Source organism: Lucilia sericata, unplaced genomic scaffold (assembly GCF_015586225.1).
Source record: "Lucilia sericata isolate MDLA Ls3-8-SP2 unplaced genomic scaffold, ASM1558622v1 Contig000309F_arrow, whole genome shotgun sequence".
In the NCBI taxonomy this organism is placed as follows: Eukaryota; Metazoa; Arthropoda; class Insecta; order Diptera; family Calliphoridae; genus Lucilia; species Lucilia sericata.
Genome location: NW_023994333.1, coordinates 397,245 through 414,395, shown reverse-complemented (window position 1 = coordinate 414,395; position 17,151 = coordinate 397,245). Strand labels below are relative to the sequence as shown.

Genomic DNA, 17,151 nt, shown 5'->3' with positions numbered 1-17,151 from the left:
AGACTAGATAGACTAGACTATAGACTAGACTATAGACTAGACTATAGACAACTATAGACTAGACTATAGACTAGACTATAGAAGACTAGACTATAGACTAGACTATAGACTAGACTATAACGACTATAGACTAGACTATATACTAGAGACTAGACTATAGACTAGACTATAGACTAGACTATAGACTAGACGATAGACTAGACTTAGACTGGACTAGTCTAGACAATATAACACAACTATTGTATAAGTTAGAATTGTACCCAAAATACCGTTAGAGTACTAAAATACTGAATTTTTCATGATAAGTAGAGTTGTTTTTTAATGTTGCTAAAAAACTACTAATAATTTAAACACCTCTACAAGTGTCAATACAACCCGTCATTTTTAGTTCTTTTTCGCGCGTTTTCCATTCGGTTTTTTCTCAAGTGAAAATTTCAGTGAACTTATTAAAACTTCCGTTTAAAATAAAATATGAAAGGTTTTGATAAAGGAAAAACATTATTGTGGAAGTGGTTTATAAGGATAATATAAAATATTAAGCGAAATAAGAGAAATCAATAAGAAAATTATGGGTTAAAGCAGACATCACGATTTTGCAAATAAACAGAAGCCAAGTAAGTAGGTATAAGCTTTAATTATAGTTAACAAAAGGAGTCTTCGTTTTTATATGAGACACCTCTGTTAACTTAACTTATAATTATTAAAAACTGAAATAGAACTGAACTTGAACTGATGAACTAGAAGAAATCTAGTACTAATCTAGAACCGAACTAGAACTAAAATAGAACTGAGCTAGAAGTGAACTAGAAATAAACAAGAACTGTACTAGAACTGAATAAGACTGAACTGGATTTGAACTAAAACTGAACTAAAACTAAACTAGAACTGAGCCAGAACTAAAGCTTAACTAGAACTAAACTAGAACTGAACAAGACCTGAACCAGAATGGAACTAGAACTGAACTAAAAACGTACTAACTGACCCAGAACTGGACTGCAGTTGAATTAGAACTTGAGTAGTATCTAACTAAAACCAAACTATGTAATAAGCTGGAAATAAGCAAGAGCTGGACTCAAACATATTTAGAACTAAACAAGAATGAATTTTACCAGAATCGCATCTGAACTGTTGTAGAACTTAACCAGATATATAGAAATAAAATAAACTGAAATTGAAAATTTTCGCATTTATAAATTTCATTAAAATATATTTAATTGTTGAAAAATAAAAATAACTTTGTAATTCATACAAATTAATATAAAAACCTTAGACATAAAAAATACCATTAGAATACTTTTTATAAGAAAATAAAGTTAAAAATAAAATGGTAAACTATTTCCATGTAAAATTATTTTGAATGATCAAAATTTCATACATATTACAGAACAGGTTGATGGACTAACAAGCAATGAATGAACTATTGTCTAAAAAAATCTAAATTAAAGATTTAATTTTAAAGCACGTATCAACATCATATCGGCCGTCGATAAAGTAACACATTTTCGATGCATAGTCAGGAGGTAAGAATCCTGTAGTAATTGTACCATAAACATTTCCGTAGCCTCCTGTAAAGCTTCCAATGCGGTTATTGTATAACGTGCTATATCTGGATTAACATTTAAACTAATTTCACGCACCAAACGTGCAAAAGGAGCACGAGGTATTAATAAGGCTAAAAAACAAAATTCAAGTTTTAATAAATATCATATCTTTGGATTAATTAAACTTACTTGTAGTCTTTTGAAATTGCATTATAGATTTTAATAGACGCATTTCCCTTTGGCGAGGAGTCCTTTTCTTTCGACGTGCAGCCCCTTTCAAAGTATTACTGTTGCCGGCATTATTAATACTTTTTCTGGCCGTTGTTCTGCTAGTGGCTGCACGACTTGTGGAGGCTTGTTCATATGGATTGGTTATGGAACTTCTTGTACGATAATCAAAGTTGTGCACCGGTCCTTCTTCTATCACTGAATCCGATTCACCTAGTGTTCCACGAGGCATTTTTATAGGTTTTTTTGTAGCTTTTTATTTGTTTTTTTGTTTAATTAGAAAAAATATGTTTAAATTCAAACTCAAGCGTCCACAATTTGTTTTTATTTTCCAAATGTCAAAATTAACGAGTTGCCAGATTGAACTTTGCATTTGATAATACAAGGTTGTATTTTAGAATAACGAAAAAAGTAACCCCAAAAAAAAGTAATTATGAGTTTATTTAAACCTAAATTTTAAAAAGTCTATTATATAGTCCAGACTATAGTCTATTCTATATTCCAGACCATAGTCTATTCTATGGTCCAAGTTATAGTTTATTCTATAGTCCAGACTATGGTCTATTCTATAGTCTATCTAAATTCTGTCTATAGTCCAGACTATAGTGTGTCTATAGTCTATTCTATAGTCCAGACTATAGTATATTCTACAGTCCAGTCTATAGTCTATTCTACAGTCCAGTCTATAGTCTATTCTATAGTCCAGACTATAGTCTATTCTATAGTCCAGACTATAGTCTATTCTATAGTCCGGACTATAGTCTATTCTATAGTCCGGACTATAGTCTATTCTATAGTCCGGACTAAAGTCTATTCTATAGTCCAGACTATAGTCTATTCTAAAGTCCAGACTATAGTATATTCTGTAGTCCAGACTCAAGTCTATTATATAGTCGAAACTATAGAATATTCTGAAGTCCATTATTCTATAGTCCAGACTATTGGCTATTCTATAGTCTAGGCTTTTTATAGTTCCGAATATAGTCCAGTCTATAATCTATTCTATCGTTCAGACTAAAGACTATTCTATAATCCAGACTATAGTCGTATAGTCCAATAGTTCGGGCATTAGTCTATTTTATAGTTCAGACTATAGTTTATTCAATAGTCCAGACTGTATTCTATTCTATACACCAGTTTGTGGTCTATTATGTAAACTTTTTATAGACCAGACTATATTCCATTCTATAATCCAGAATATAGTTTATTTTGAAGTTCCAACTATAGTACATTCTATTGACCCGAATCAAATATACTCTATAAATAAAGACTATAGTCTCTTCTATAGTTCACATTAAAGGCCTGTACAAGACGGCAATTTGTTAAAAAAGGTCGTGAGCTTATGATGGCGCCTCACACGATATTTTTTTTAACAAATTGTTGTCTTATTGTTGTCTTGAGCAGGCCTTTAGTTCAAATAATAGTTTCTTCTATTGTACAAAAACACCACAACTCCTTTCAGCTCCATAATGTTGTCATGAACGTCACATCCAAAGTACTGTAAAAAGCTTATTTTTGGTTTACATTTTATTGTTAATTCCTTAAATCAAATCCTTACAAACTCTTAACTTAATTCATACTAAAAAAAAAGAAAAGTTAAACTTCCTCCTTTAAAACGGTCTTCTTCTTTTCGGCCACAAATGGTACAGTACCCGGTTTAGAGTGCTTGCGTACATTGGCCTCTTTACGTAATTCCTTATCCTTAACAGCACGCATTTTCTTCTGTTTATTCATAATGCTTCGAGGTACTTGACGATGTCTAGCAATACGTTTGATTTGTGGATGAGCAGCATATTTCTCCTTCAAAGCTTCCTGATAATTGAAGGCAACACGTTCACGGGGACGTACAACACCCAGCTTCTCCGCAGCCTTTGCCTTCCACATGCGTATGTTCATTTCATCGGAGCCCGTGAAAACATAACGATTATCCAGAGACCAGGCCACGCAGACAATATGCTGCATACGTTTAGTATGATAGATTTCACGTGAGTGGCTCTGATGAACATTGTAAATGCGTAGAGTTTTATCATAACTGCCTGAAACGAATTCCTTGCCTGTGGGAGAATAATCAACATCGGTGACAGCTGAAACGTGATCAAAGTGAATCTTCAAAGGATTGCTCAATTGACGTGTATCGAAAGTATAAAGGCTGCAAAGAGTTATTAACGTTAATTTTACCAATTTCCTTATAAAAACCTATATAGAATACTTACTTGCAATCTTCATTAGCCACTGTAAAGTTAAACGCCTCCATGGGATTCCAAGATAATTTGTTACTTTTCATGGTTAAAACCATTTTTCTTAAAGGTTTTGCTTCTCTTTGATCGTATAAGATAATACTACGATCACTGCCACAACAGGACAACAAGGAAGTTTCTACCGGATTAAAGGCCACATCATGCAAAGTATCTACTCCCCACTTTAGATTTTTCAAGGGATCATTACGATTTTCATCCCATATCGAACAGTATTCACCACAAGTAGCAAATTTAGCCTCCTTACGATGATGTGTTATTCCCGTAATCATAGATCTACTTAAAATGGTATTAATGGGTTCTTCTTCCTCGCCCACATCTGGAGCCTGGGAATTCCACACCTTTATAGTTTTATCATCACCCACAGTGAAAAATCTATCACCCTTCACATTATAACAAATGCCGCGTACAAAACCTTCATGTGCCACAAATGAACGAACACATTCACGATTGGCCAAATCCCATATGCGCACTTCACCATCATAGGCACCACTCAACAAGGTGGATAAACTTTTGGGATGTTTACCAAAACAAGAGACACCATCACGATGACCACTTAAATTGCCCACAAAAGGTTTGGCAAATACCCTTTCCAATTTAGTGGCATTTAAGGCGCGTACATATTCTCTGGCCGATTCCAGGGGATGTAAAGAGGGATCATAATTACGAGGCACTAAAACCAAACAATGCGTAGTTTACTTCTTTTGTTATAAATTCCTTGTTAAATTTAACTTACTTTTGTGATGTTCATGTTTAGTTTCACGCACAAAATCGTCCGGATTACGACTAATCATTTTTACCTTCATTTTGTTAAATTATATTTGATTTTTAACGAATTTTAAATAAAGTTTTTAAATTTCTGGTGCAGTTTTTTATTTTTTCTTAATTCTCTTTTGCGTATTCCTTTACACGTGCGTTTGTAAATAAACAGCTGTCAATGTTTTTTCTTGTTTTTAGTTGCCATACTGTGATTTTTTGTTATTTATGTGTTGCCTTATTGCTTTAAAAGTTATTTTAGCGTTTTTTGGGGGAAAAAGCTTTAAATAGAAAATATTTTCCAAATAAAGAGTAAAATATGTTTATGAGTATTTTAAAGCTTTATCGTTATATAATAAAGAATTTTTTAATTTATTCATTTTCAAAATAAACCTAATAATCGTAAAAATTTTTACTTAAAAGTAGAAATTTTACAAAGCAAAATGATTTATAAAAAATTTTTGTAAAATTTCCCTTTAATAACAAATGCTAAAATTATTAGTTCAGAAAATTTTTATTAAATTTCCTTATTAACATTATTTTTCTTTTTATAGTAAATTCTAAATAAATTTCATTAATATAGGAAATTTTAAATTTTCGATAGATTTCCTTTTGATAGGATATTTTCGATAGATTTCATTTTTATGGGAAATTTTCGATAAATTTCCTTTTTATATGAAATTTTTGATAGAATTCTTTATTATAGGAAATTTTCCATAAGTTTCTCTTTTTATAGGAAATTTTCGATAGATTTCCTTTTTAGAGAAAATTTTTGATAGATTTAATTTTTATATGATATTTTCGATAGATTTCATTATTATAGGAAATTTTCCATAGGTTTCGATAGATTTCCTCTTTATAGGAAATATTCGATAGATTCCCTTTTATGCGAAATTCTTCATAAATTCCCTTTTTATAGGAAATTTTCCATAAATTTCCATTTTATATGAAATTTTTCATAAATTTCCTTTTTATAGGAAATTTTTCATAAATTTCCTTTTTATAGGAAATTGTTCATAAATTTCCTTTTTATAGGAAATTTTCCATAAATTTCCATTTTATAGAAAATTTTTCATAAATTTCCTTTTTATAGGAAATTTTTCATAAATTTCCTTTTTATAGGAAATTTTTCTTGAATTTCCTTTTCATAGGATATTTTTTATAATTTTCCATTTTATAGGATATTTTCCTTTTACAGGGCATTTTCCCATAAATTTCCATTTTATAGGATATTTTCCATAAATTTCCTTTTTATAGGATATTTTTTATAAATTTCCTTTTTATAGGATATTTCCATAAATTTCCTTTTTATAGGATATTTTCCATAAATTTTCTTTTACAGGGCATTTTCTCATAAATTTCCTTTTATAGGGAATTTTTCATAAATTTCCTTTTATAAGACATTTTCCATAAAGTTCCTCTTTATAGGAAATTTTCTATAAATTTCATCTTTAAAAAAAACTTTTCCATAAATTTCCTTTTTACAAAAAATGTCCATAGATATCTATTTTATACGAAAATTTCTATTTAATAGCAAATTTCCTTTTTATTGAAAATTTTCCATAAATTAACTTTTTACAGAAAATTTGCCATAAATTTTCTTGATATAAATAAATATTATTTTTTATGTAATTCTCCATAAATTTTCGATAAAATAAATTTTCTTTTTATAACCAATTTTCGATAAAATTTATTTTTATAGGAAATTTTCGATATATTTTCTTTTTATATGAAATTTTTGGATAAATTTTATTTTTGTATGTAATTTCTGATTAATTTTCTTTTCGTAGGAAATTTTTGATAAAGTATATTTTCGTTTTATATGAAATTTTTGATAAATTTAATTTTCTTTTCATAACAAATTTTCGATAAAAATTTTTTATATCAAATTTTCGATAAAATTTCTTTTATATAAACAAATTTTGATAAATTTTCTTTTTATAAAAAATTTTTGATAAATTTTCATTTTATAGGAAATTTTCGATAAATTTTCATTTTATTGGAAATTTTAGATAAATTTTCTTTTTATCGGAAATTTTTGATAATTTTTTTTTTATAGGAAATTTTTGATAAATTTTACTTTTATAGAAAATTATCTATAAATTTTATTTTTATAGGAAATCTTCGATAAATTTTCTTTTTATAGGAAATTTTTGATAAATTTTCTTTTTATAGGAAATTTTCAATAATTTTTTTTTATAGGAAATTTTCAATAAATTTTCTTTTTATAGGAAATTTTCGATAAATTTTCTTTTTATAGGAAATTTTCGATAAATTTTCTTTTTATAGGAAATTTTTGATAAATTTTCTTTTTACAGGAAATTTTCGATAAATTTTCTTTTATAGGATATTTTCGATAAAGTTTCTTTTTATAGGAAATTTTCGATAAATTTTCTTTTTATAGGAAATTTTCGATAAATTTTCTTTTTATAGGAAATTTTCGAAAAATTTTCTTTTTCTAAGAAATTTTCGATAAATTTTCTTTTTCTAAGAAATTTTCGATAAATTTTCTTTTTATAGGAAATTTTCAATAAATTTTCTTTTTATAAGAAATTTTCAATAAATTTTCTTTTTATAGGAAATTTTCAATAAATTTTCTTTTTATAGGAAATTTTCGATAAATTTTCTTTTTCTAGGAAATTTTCAATAAATTTTCCTTTTATAGGAAATTTTCAATAAATTTTCTTTTCATAGGAAATTTTCAATAAATTTTCTTTTTATAGGAAATTTTCGATAATTTTTTTTATAGGAAATTTTCGATAAATTTTCTTTTTTATAGCAATATTTTCTATAGGAAATTTTTTTTCTATTAGGAAATTTTATTTTTATAGGTAATGCTCTATAAATTTTCTTTTTATAAAAAAACGTTTCTATGGGAAATTTCTTCTATAAATTAAATTTTTATAGATAATTTTGCTCTTTGTAGGAAATTTTAAAAAAATATTTAAAATTACAGGATTTTTTTTTAAATTTCTTTATAGGTAATTTTCGATAAAACACTTTTGTATAGGATATTTTCTTTAAAATTACCTTTTATAAGAAATTTTTAATATTTTTTTTTTATAGAAAATTTTCGATAAATTTCCTTTTTATTGGAAATTCTAATAAAATATTAAAATTATAGGAAATTTCGATAAATTTCTTTATTATAGGAAACTTTTTATAGGAATATAAAATTTTAATAAAAAATTTAAAGTTTTTTCTCTCATTATAAGTTATCCCTTGTCCCTTTTTTTATAACACACTTTTGCGGAATTAATTTTTATGTAATATTTTTTTTTTAAATTCTATTTTTAATTATTATTTAAGCGATATTCCCTTTTAAAAGAAATCTGTGAGTTTTCATATAATTATATTTTCAAAATATTTTATGGCAAAATAAATTTTGAATTAAAATTTTCTTATTATATATTAAATTTTATATACTCTCTTTATAAGAAATTTTCGTTAAATATTCTTTTTATAGGATACATTTTGATAAATTTTCCTTTCATAGGAAATTGAAATAAATTGTATAAATTAATTTTTTATAGAAAATTTTGATAAATTTTCTATAAATAGGAAATTTTAATAATAAATTAAAAAAAAAAATTAATTATACGAAATTTTTGACAAATTTCTTTTTTATAGAAAACTTTTTAAATATTTTTCCTTAAATTGTATTTTTAATTATTATTCAATCACTTTTGAGTTTTTATTTAATTATATTTTTAAAATATTTTATGCCAAAATTATTTTGGTAGAAAACTTTTCAGAAGATTTATTTTTAATAAAATTTTCTATAAGTTTTGAAATTTATAAAAAAAAGAATTTTAAAAATGTTTATAAAAATAAAATTTTTAAAATTTTTTCTGATTAAAGAATTTTTAAAAAAAAATTAATACATATTTTTTATAAAAATTAAAAAAAAAGTATTTGAAAAATTTTCTTTTATAAAAATGAATTTTTGTTCATAAAACAATATTTATGTATATGCAAACACAGACATTTTAATACCAAGAACTACAATATTGTTGAAGATTTTTTGTTATACGTTTATTGCAATCCAATTAAATGCACACTACAACTACTCACATTATAAACCATAATCGTTGTTACTCTTTTCTTTGTGGGAATAACAAATAGCAATACTAACAATGGTAGTGTGTAAGAATTTGTTATTACAAGTTCTCATAATTAATTCCATCCATCCACCCATAACATAAACCCATAACAAACTCTTTCCCTTGAAAGTGCAGCAAAAAGCCCCAAACAATTTCAAGGCCATTTACTCACACAAACATTCCGCCATCTGGCAGCACTTGGCGAAATGTAAACAATTTTTTGTTTAATTTGCAAAAAATCGTGCATCTCTTTTTCACAAAGACAAAAAATCGCGAAAAAATAATTCACAATGATTGAAGTTAAAGAAAAAGAAAGAAAAAGAAGGCGAAGAAAAAAATCCTGTATTTTAAGGAATCTACAAGAAATTTTTCAAGTCACGACAGCGAAAAAAAAGAAGTGAAAATTTTCTTATAAGAAAAAAAAAAAATTGCAATAAGAAAACTGCAATTTAAACGAGTGAAAAATTGTGAAAAGTTAGAGATTACGTGGAAAGAAAATCCTCGAAAATATAAAATTTATGAAAAATTATAGAGAATTAAAGAAAATTTGTAACAATTGCTAGATCTAATAGTCCTTGGTTGTTAGCAAAAGGTAGGGGCGAGACACCAATACCGGGCGCTAACAACGCCGCCTCCACCAACGCCAACACCGCCAGCCATAATACAGTCGTCGTCCCAAGGCAGTTTTTAATGAAAATGAATAATTTGGTGTGTTTGTTTGTGGGATATTGTTGAAATGAGGAGGGCACAATGAAATGTAATATTGTTGTTGTTTTTTCGTTTTCGTTTTTCTATTAAAGGATCACGTAAAAAATTTCTATCCGGACAATTATAAATTGGATTTATCGGAAACAATGAAAGCGGCCTTATCTAAGGGTGGACCCGGCGCCAGTGGTTCGGGGGCTGGACCTTCCGGTGTGGGCGGCATGTCCGCACCCTCTAGTGCCGGTCCGCATGGTACGGGCGATATGGCCGGCACAAGTGCTGCTGGCATTTCTGGTGCCGGTTATGTGACTGAAAAACTCTATATGCTCTTGCAATTATATTTACAAAATAAGGGCTGGAATCCCAGTGCAGAGTTGTTGCAGTGTTTCACCGATTTAAAAGATAATGCCATGTTGCCCAGTGCAGCTTATTTGCAGTGAGTTTATAAGAAAAATCCACGTTTTAAGGATGTTTTATGTATAAAGTTTATACTATAAACAATTGTTAAACTAATAGAAATTTTGTATTTAGCTTAAGTTTTTTTTTTAATATTTTTATTAACTAAAAGTTATAATTATTTTAATTTGATTTTCTTTATCTATTCCTTAACAGAGTCTTGGCCAATCGCATGACATTGGATACCCAGGGACGTTTGATTCTGCGTGAAAATGGCAAAATCGTCTTGCCCTTTGAACACTTTGCCAATGCTGTTATGCTTAAGCATATGTCCGGCCCTCATGGTCTGCATTTAAGTGTTGATGCCACAGTGAGAGCTGTCATTGAATCTTATACTATAGGCCGTGAAAATTTTGGCATGGAAAAGGAGTTTATTATAGAAGTGGTGCAATCCTGTCCCAGTCCTGCTTGTCGTTACTATAAAAATCATATTGGCATTTCACCTCTACCATTTATGGATCAACAATTTCCCAGCGTCAATCCAACTGATTTTCTGCAGCATTTGCCTCACTTGCCTCCACCCCCACCTCCGCATGTGGCTGGTGGTCATGTGGCGGGTGGTTCAGCAGGCGGCAGTACTGTTAGTGGTCCCAGTTCGGCCGGTAGTAGCAGTTCGGCTACTAGTAGTTCTACTGGTGGTGGTGTGGGTGGAGAAGTTGATTTGTCTTCTAAATCTTCGCATTCTTCCCATCCCAAGGTACCACCTCAACTGCAGCATTTGACTAAACAACAACAGAACAGCATACAATCGCAATTATCTCAAATAAGCGCTGCGGCTGCTGCCGCCGCTGCAGCAGCTGCTGCAAAACAACAACACCAGCAACAGCAGCAACAACAACAGCAACAACATCATCAGCAGCAGCAACAGCAAGCGGCCGTAGCAGCAGCTGCTGCAGCCGCCGCCGCCCAACAACAGCAGCAACAACTCTCGGCCCTCATACAACAGCAACAGAATCGTGCTTTAGCCCAACAAAGCCTAGAAAAATTTAGCACTCTTTCAGCTTTAGAGAAACAACGTGTACTCTCTCAACTGGATCCCAAACATTTTGATCCCACCACTATGGCCGTGGCTGCTGCTGCCGCTAATTTGCAAATGCAAGGTCTTATGCAGTCGCAAGCTGCTGCTGTGGCGGCCGCTGCTGCAGCTGCTGGTCAAAATTCGGCAGCTCAATCGGCTGCAGCAGTTTCTGCTGCTGCTATGGGTCTACCAAATGCTTCTCCCAACCCGGGTGTACCCATTGTACCGCCACCGCATCACAACATTCATCATCCGTTACCACCACCACCCCAATCTCCTACCGCTCATAGTGCTAGTGGTTCTAGTAGTGGTGGTGCTGCAGCCATGGGACGTCATGATAGTTCTCCCTCCACATCGGAACATTCAGTGCAACAGATAGTGCAGAAAAACGTTGAAACCTTGCGGTGAGTTTAAGGGCAATGATGAAATGCTAAGTAATCTTCACATTAGTAAGTATGTAGAGAGATTTTTTTAATAATGGAATTCCTTATTTTGGTGGAAAAAATATTGAGGTAAAAAAATGTTTCTTGTTGAAAGATATTTGTGGCAAAGTTAAGCATTAACTGGTGTTTCTTTTTTAATTGTTGTGCAAATGAAGTCACTTTTACTTTTCGTTATCGACCTCAAATAAAATCTGTTAGTTTTCCCAAAACAGAATAAAAGAAATAATAAAAATCTAAATTTTCTTTTCGAAATTTTTAATATTGAGAATTTTATATTCAACATTTTCAATATAAATATTCGAAAGTTTTCTATTTATTCAAAAACGTTCAATTACGACAAGTTTTCTATTCAAAAATGTTCAATATTAATCATTTCGAAAAAAAAAATTAAAAAAAAAAAAAAAAAAACATTAAAAAATTTTCAACATTGATATCTTAAAAATTTGAATCGAAATATTTTATTTCGATATTTTTGATATTGAAAATTTTCTAAGGAAAATTGTGTTTTTGAAATTAAATTTTTTAATTAAATTATTTTTTAATATACTTTGTACATGTACGGTTACTTATTAATGTTTCCCTTCCAGTGCCAGTTTGGAATCTTTAGAATCGAATAAAGATCTATTGGCTTTGCATAATATTGCTTGGTCCTCTACCGATGTGAATGGACGCGAGGGTTGGCCCTTAGGTCAGGAGAAAATCATACGTATATTTGCCGAACTTATGCGTAATATGGCACGTATGAAAACCTACATACGACCATCAATGTGCAAACCTTATGGGAAGCAAAGTGAAGCACTACAAAAAAGTAAGTAGATTTTTAATTTCTTTGAAAAAATAAAAGGAATCACTCTTCGTAGTAACCAATGCAAGCCGCGTAATCCTAACATATTCGAAAGCGATTGAATCTTAATAGAATTTAAATGTAGATTTCAAATTACGCACTAACTAACTAACTAACTAACTAACTACTAACTAACTAACTAACTAACTACTACTAACTAACTAACTAACTAACTAACTAACTAACTAACTAACTAACTAACTAACTAACTAACTAACTAACTAACTACTAACTAACTAACTACTAACTAACTAACTAACTAACTACTACTAACTAACTAACTAACTAACTAACTAACTAACTAACTAACTAACTAACTAACTAACTACTACTAACTAACTAACTAACTAACTACTAACTAACTAACTAACTAACTAACTAACTAACTAACTAACTACTAACTAACTAACTAACTAACTAACTAACTAACTAACTACTAACTAACTAACTAACTAAACTAACTAACTAACTAACTAACTAACTAACTACTAACTAACTACTAACTAACTAACTAACTACTAACTAACTAACTAACTAACTAACTAACTAACTAACTAACTAACTAACTAACTACTAACTAACCTACTAACTAACTACTAACTACTAACTAACTAACTAACTAACTAACTAACTAACTAACTAACTACTAACTACTAACTAACTAACTAACTAACTAACTACTACTAACTAACTAACTACTAACTAACTAACTAACTAACTAACTAACTAACTAACTAACTAACTAACTAACTAACTAACTAACTAACTAACTACTAACTAACTAACTAACTAACTACTAACTAACTAACTACTAACTACTAACTAACTAACTAACTAACTAACTAACTACTAACTACTAACTAACTAACTAACTAACTAACAAACTAACAACTAACTAACTAACTAACTAACTAACTAACTAACTAACTAACTAACTAACTACTAACTAACTAACTAACTAACTAACTACTAACTACTAACTAACTACTAACTAACTAACTAACTAACTAACTACTAACTAACTAACTAACTAACTAACTAACTAACTAACTAACTAACTAACTAACTAACTAACTAACTAACTAACTACTAACTAACTAACTAACTACTAACTAACTAACTAACTACTAACTAACTAACTAACTACTACTACTAACTAACTAACTACTAACTAACTAACTAACTAACTAACTAACTAACTAACTAACTACTAAACTAACTACTAACTAACTACTAACTAACTAACTAACTAACTACTAACTAACTAACTAACTAACTACTAACTAACTAACTACTAACTACTAACTAACTAACTAACTAACTACTAACTACTAACTAACTAACTAACTAACTAACTAACTAACTAACTACTACTAACTAACTAACTAACACTAACTAACTAACTAACTAACTAACTAACTAACTACTAACTAACTAACTAACTAACTTAACTACTAACTAACTAACTAACTACTAACTAACTAACTAACTACTAACTAACTAACTAAACTAACTACTAACTAACTAACTAACTAACTAACTAACTAACTAACTAACTAACTAACTACTAACTAACTAACTAACTAACTAACTACTAACTAACTAACTAACTACTACTAACTAACTAACTAACTAACTAACTAACTTACTAACTACTAACTAACTCACTAACTACTAACTAACTATCTAACTAACTTTTATCCCTATACAATATCGGCCATTTTCTTCTTTTTTATAGAACTGTTCAGTGAACATATTGGACCTATAGGCGCCTGTTTCCAGGCGACTAACTAACTAACCGTTTTATCAATATACAATATCGGCCATTTCCTTCTTTTTTATACATTAAACGGGATTCCGTTGAATTGTTCAATGAACATATAGGACATATGAGCGCCTGTTTCCAGGACTAGTTTTAATGTGGTATACACACCTTCTAACGATTCGATGTCTATTTCTTACTATAGTCCCCATAGTATAGTTTATATGCAATTCTTTTTATAAGTTTTGCCCAAAATGAAGGATGGCTTGAAAGTGCCATTAAGATCTAAAAATATTATTATTTCAAAGTAAAACAAGTGTTAAGCTTGCAAGCATTTATACAAAGAGTGCCTTCCTTTTAACAATACAAATTATTCCCACTAATTGTTAACTTTTAACCTTCCAGCTCTCTTAGACACTATACAAATTGTGCAATCTTTGCGCAATTCTCTGCCACCACCGCACATACAAGTATCATCTTGGAAAAGTGAAAGTGAGGGTACATCGAATTTACAAGGCGGCGGTAATGGTGCTGTAGGAGGTGTTGTGGGTATGGGAAATCCTCCACCAGGATCTCCTATGATGGGTGTAGGTAATGGTGCTACATTAATGGGTAATATGACTCCACAACGTATGGAAAATTTAAGCAATTCAATATAAACATAAAACAGGTAAGTTTGTTTGACATAAGATATACATAAATGAGAAGACATAAATGTTTGAAATCTTTGGAACATAACATACAAACAAACGAGTTTAAAAACAAAATGAATGTAAACACATTCCACAATATAACAGTAATAGTATTTTTTTCTTCTTCTTTACATTTTTGTAGTAGTGATAAGATTTAAATTGATAATATATACTCCAAGAAAAGAGTATTCTTAACTAAATGTAGGACATATTTTAAATTTTAAAAACAAATTATGAATGTTTTAAACCCTTAACACACAAATATAAAACATACAATTTAAAATGATTATAAGGACGACGAACAAAGGTTTTTAAAACCATTTAAAGTATTAAATTAATTAAATAATTATTTAGTATGAAAAATAAACAAACATTTTGTGCAATTTCAACTTTAAAGTTGAATATATACTTTTTTTTTTAAAAAAACTTAAGTATTATTAATTATTGAATAATAAGTCTAGATATTTTAGCATTTATTATTTTCAAAACTGGCTTTTATGATTTTAAAACAGTGCCATTAGTTTTAGTTTGAACAGATTTGAAATCTTTCTTTTTTTTAATACTAAATACTAGTGTTAAACAACAAGTGTTATATGGTTTAGACAAAAAGTCTAGAAAAGTAGAAATTTAAATTTAAAGACATGCGCATAAAGAAATGCAAAATATTAAAAAAAAAAACTGAACAAGTTGTTAAGAGGGTAAAATTTAAAGGTGTCTAAATATTATTAAAAAAATATATATACAAAAAAATTGAACAACTTATTTAAAAAGGTTAGTGAACTTTTTGTTTAGACTTGCATAACCGTTGTATAACACTTAACTCAACAGACTGATTTTATTTATTATTATTTTTTGTTTTACAAAATATTTCTTTAAATAAATTTTTTATTACAAAAACAAATGTATAAGTTCCTGGGCTTAAATGTTCAACTAAATATTACAAAAAAACGTCTTCTCATATTTGGCTTTAAAGCAAAATTTACTTTTAATTTTTCTTAAAATTTTTTATTAATTTTTTTTTAATATATTCGGCTACAAATAAAATCCAAAAATCTGTGATAATTAATACAAAAAATGAAAAAAAAACAAGTAAGAGTGTTATATTCGGCTATGCCGAATCTTATATACCCACCATCAAACCTCGTTTGACTCGAATGAAACTTACTTATGTCGAATTTCATCTATATATTCGTATTATTAGGCCAGTTATAAGCGTTAAAGGAATTTTCTGAAGGGGACCTTATATGGGGGGTAGGGTCAATCATGGACCGATCAACATAAAATTTTTTAGATAGATTTTGACTCGTATGAAACTTACTTATGACGAATTTCATCTATATACTAGAATTTTTAAGGCAGTAATGAGCGTTAAAGTCATTTTCTGAAGGGGACCTTATATGGGGGGTAGGGTCAATTATGGACCGATCCTCATAAAATTTTGTACAGTGATTTTGGATCACAAGAAACTTACTTATGTCGAATTTCATCGCTATATTCGTATTTTTAAACAAGTTATGGCTGTTAAAGCTGCTTTTCGAGGGCCACTTGTATGGGGGCTATCCGAAAACGTGGACCGATATTGCCCATTTTCAATACCAAACAAACCTTACCTATAAGAAATATTTATGTGAAATTTCAACCCTCTAGCTCTTTCCATTCGGACTCTATCGTGCTTTCAACAGACAGACAGACAGACAGACGGACGGACGGACGGACAGACGGACAGACGGACAGACATGGCTAGATCGTCTTAGAATTTAATGAGGACCCAGAATATATATACTTTTGTGGGTCTATGACCAATATTTCGATGTGTTACAAACGGAATGACAAAATCAATATACCCCCCATCTTTTTTGATGGTGGGTATAAAAAACAAAATTTAGTTAAAAAATTCTTAATTTTTTTATAAATTATAGTTTAGGCTAACATTTTCAACAAATTTAAATAAATTTGGCTTAAAAATAAAACATAATTCCCTAAAGGAGCTAAGGCTTTTATATTTTTATTCTTTTTATTTTTTCTTAAAAAAAAAAAACTTTTTAATTCCTTTTTACAATTTTTATTCTAAAAAAATTAAAAGAAAAAGTATTATAATAATTAAACAAAAACAAAAATCATCATATCAATTATAAAATAAATGTAATTAGTTTTTATAAGCTTAAAAATTACAAAAAAATTATGCTTAAAATATAATAACAATAATAATTATATTAAAATTTAATTAAATAATAATACTTGCAATAATATCAATATATTTAACAACAACAATATTTCCTTATAATATAAAAAAAAAACATAATAATTTACCCACCAATAATAGTAATAAGAACACGGTGCAAAGCTGC

The 17,151-nt window shown here is 28.8% G+C and overlaps 3 protein-coding genes across 5 annotated transcripts in view; 1 reads left to right on the top strand and 2 right to left on the bottom strand.

Moving 5' to 3' along the window:
- The first annotated feature begins 398 nt into the window (after nucleotides 1-398).
- LOC119603479 (mastermind-like domain-containing protein 1) overlaps nucleotides 399-17,151 on the top strand; it is a 37,654-nt gene continuing 20,901 nt past the window's right edge. Inside the window, exons 1-5 of one of the 3 annotated variants that reach the window (XM_037955516.1) lie at nucleotides 9,165-9,591; nucleotides 9,684-10,024; nucleotides 10,201-11,466; nucleotides 12,093-12,313; nucleotides 14,517-14,781. In XM_037955516.1, the coding sequence (XP_037811444.1) occupies nucleotides 9,574-9,591; nucleotides 9,684-10,024; nucleotides 10,201-11,466; nucleotides 12,093-12,313; nucleotides 14,517-14,770 (2,100 nt within the window). In that variant the 5' untranslated portion in view covers nucleotides 9,165-9,573 and the 3' untranslated portion in view covers nucleotides 14,771-14,781. Of the gene's footprint in view, nucleotides 615-9,164; nucleotides 9,592-9,683; nucleotides 10,025-10,200; nucleotides 11,467-12,092; nucleotides 12,314-14,516; nucleotides 15,796-17,151 lie in introns of those variants that run through there. The other 2 variants (XM_037955515.1, XM_037955517.1) reach the window with 2 other exon arrangements.
- Nucleotides 1,272-2,114, bottom strand: LOC119603488 (putative histone H3.3-like type 3). Its single transcript, XM_037955528.1, has 2 exons — nucleotides 1,731-2,114; nucleotides 1,272-1,672 (listed from the first exon to the last, which is right to left on the bottom strand). Exons 1-2 carry the CDS (start codon nucleotides 1,999-2,001, stop codon nucleotides 1,440-1,442), a joined length of 504 nt encoding a protein of 167 aa, XP_037811456.1. The 5' UTR covers nucleotides 2,002-2,114; the 3' UTR covers nucleotides 1,272-1,439.
- Nucleotides 3,278-5,014, bottom strand: LOC119603481 (DDB1- and CUL4-associated factor 13). Its single transcript, XM_037955518.1, has 3 exons — nucleotides 4,761-5,014; nucleotides 3,983-4,697; nucleotides 3,278-3,918 (listed from the first exon to the last, which is right to left on the bottom strand). The coding sequence occupies exons 1-3, from the start codon at nucleotides 4,828-4,830 to the stop codon at nucleotides 3,366-3,368; spliced, it is 1,338 nt and encodes a 445-aa protein (XP_037811446.1). The 5' UTR covers nucleotides 4,831-5,014; the 3' UTR covers nucleotides 3,278-3,365.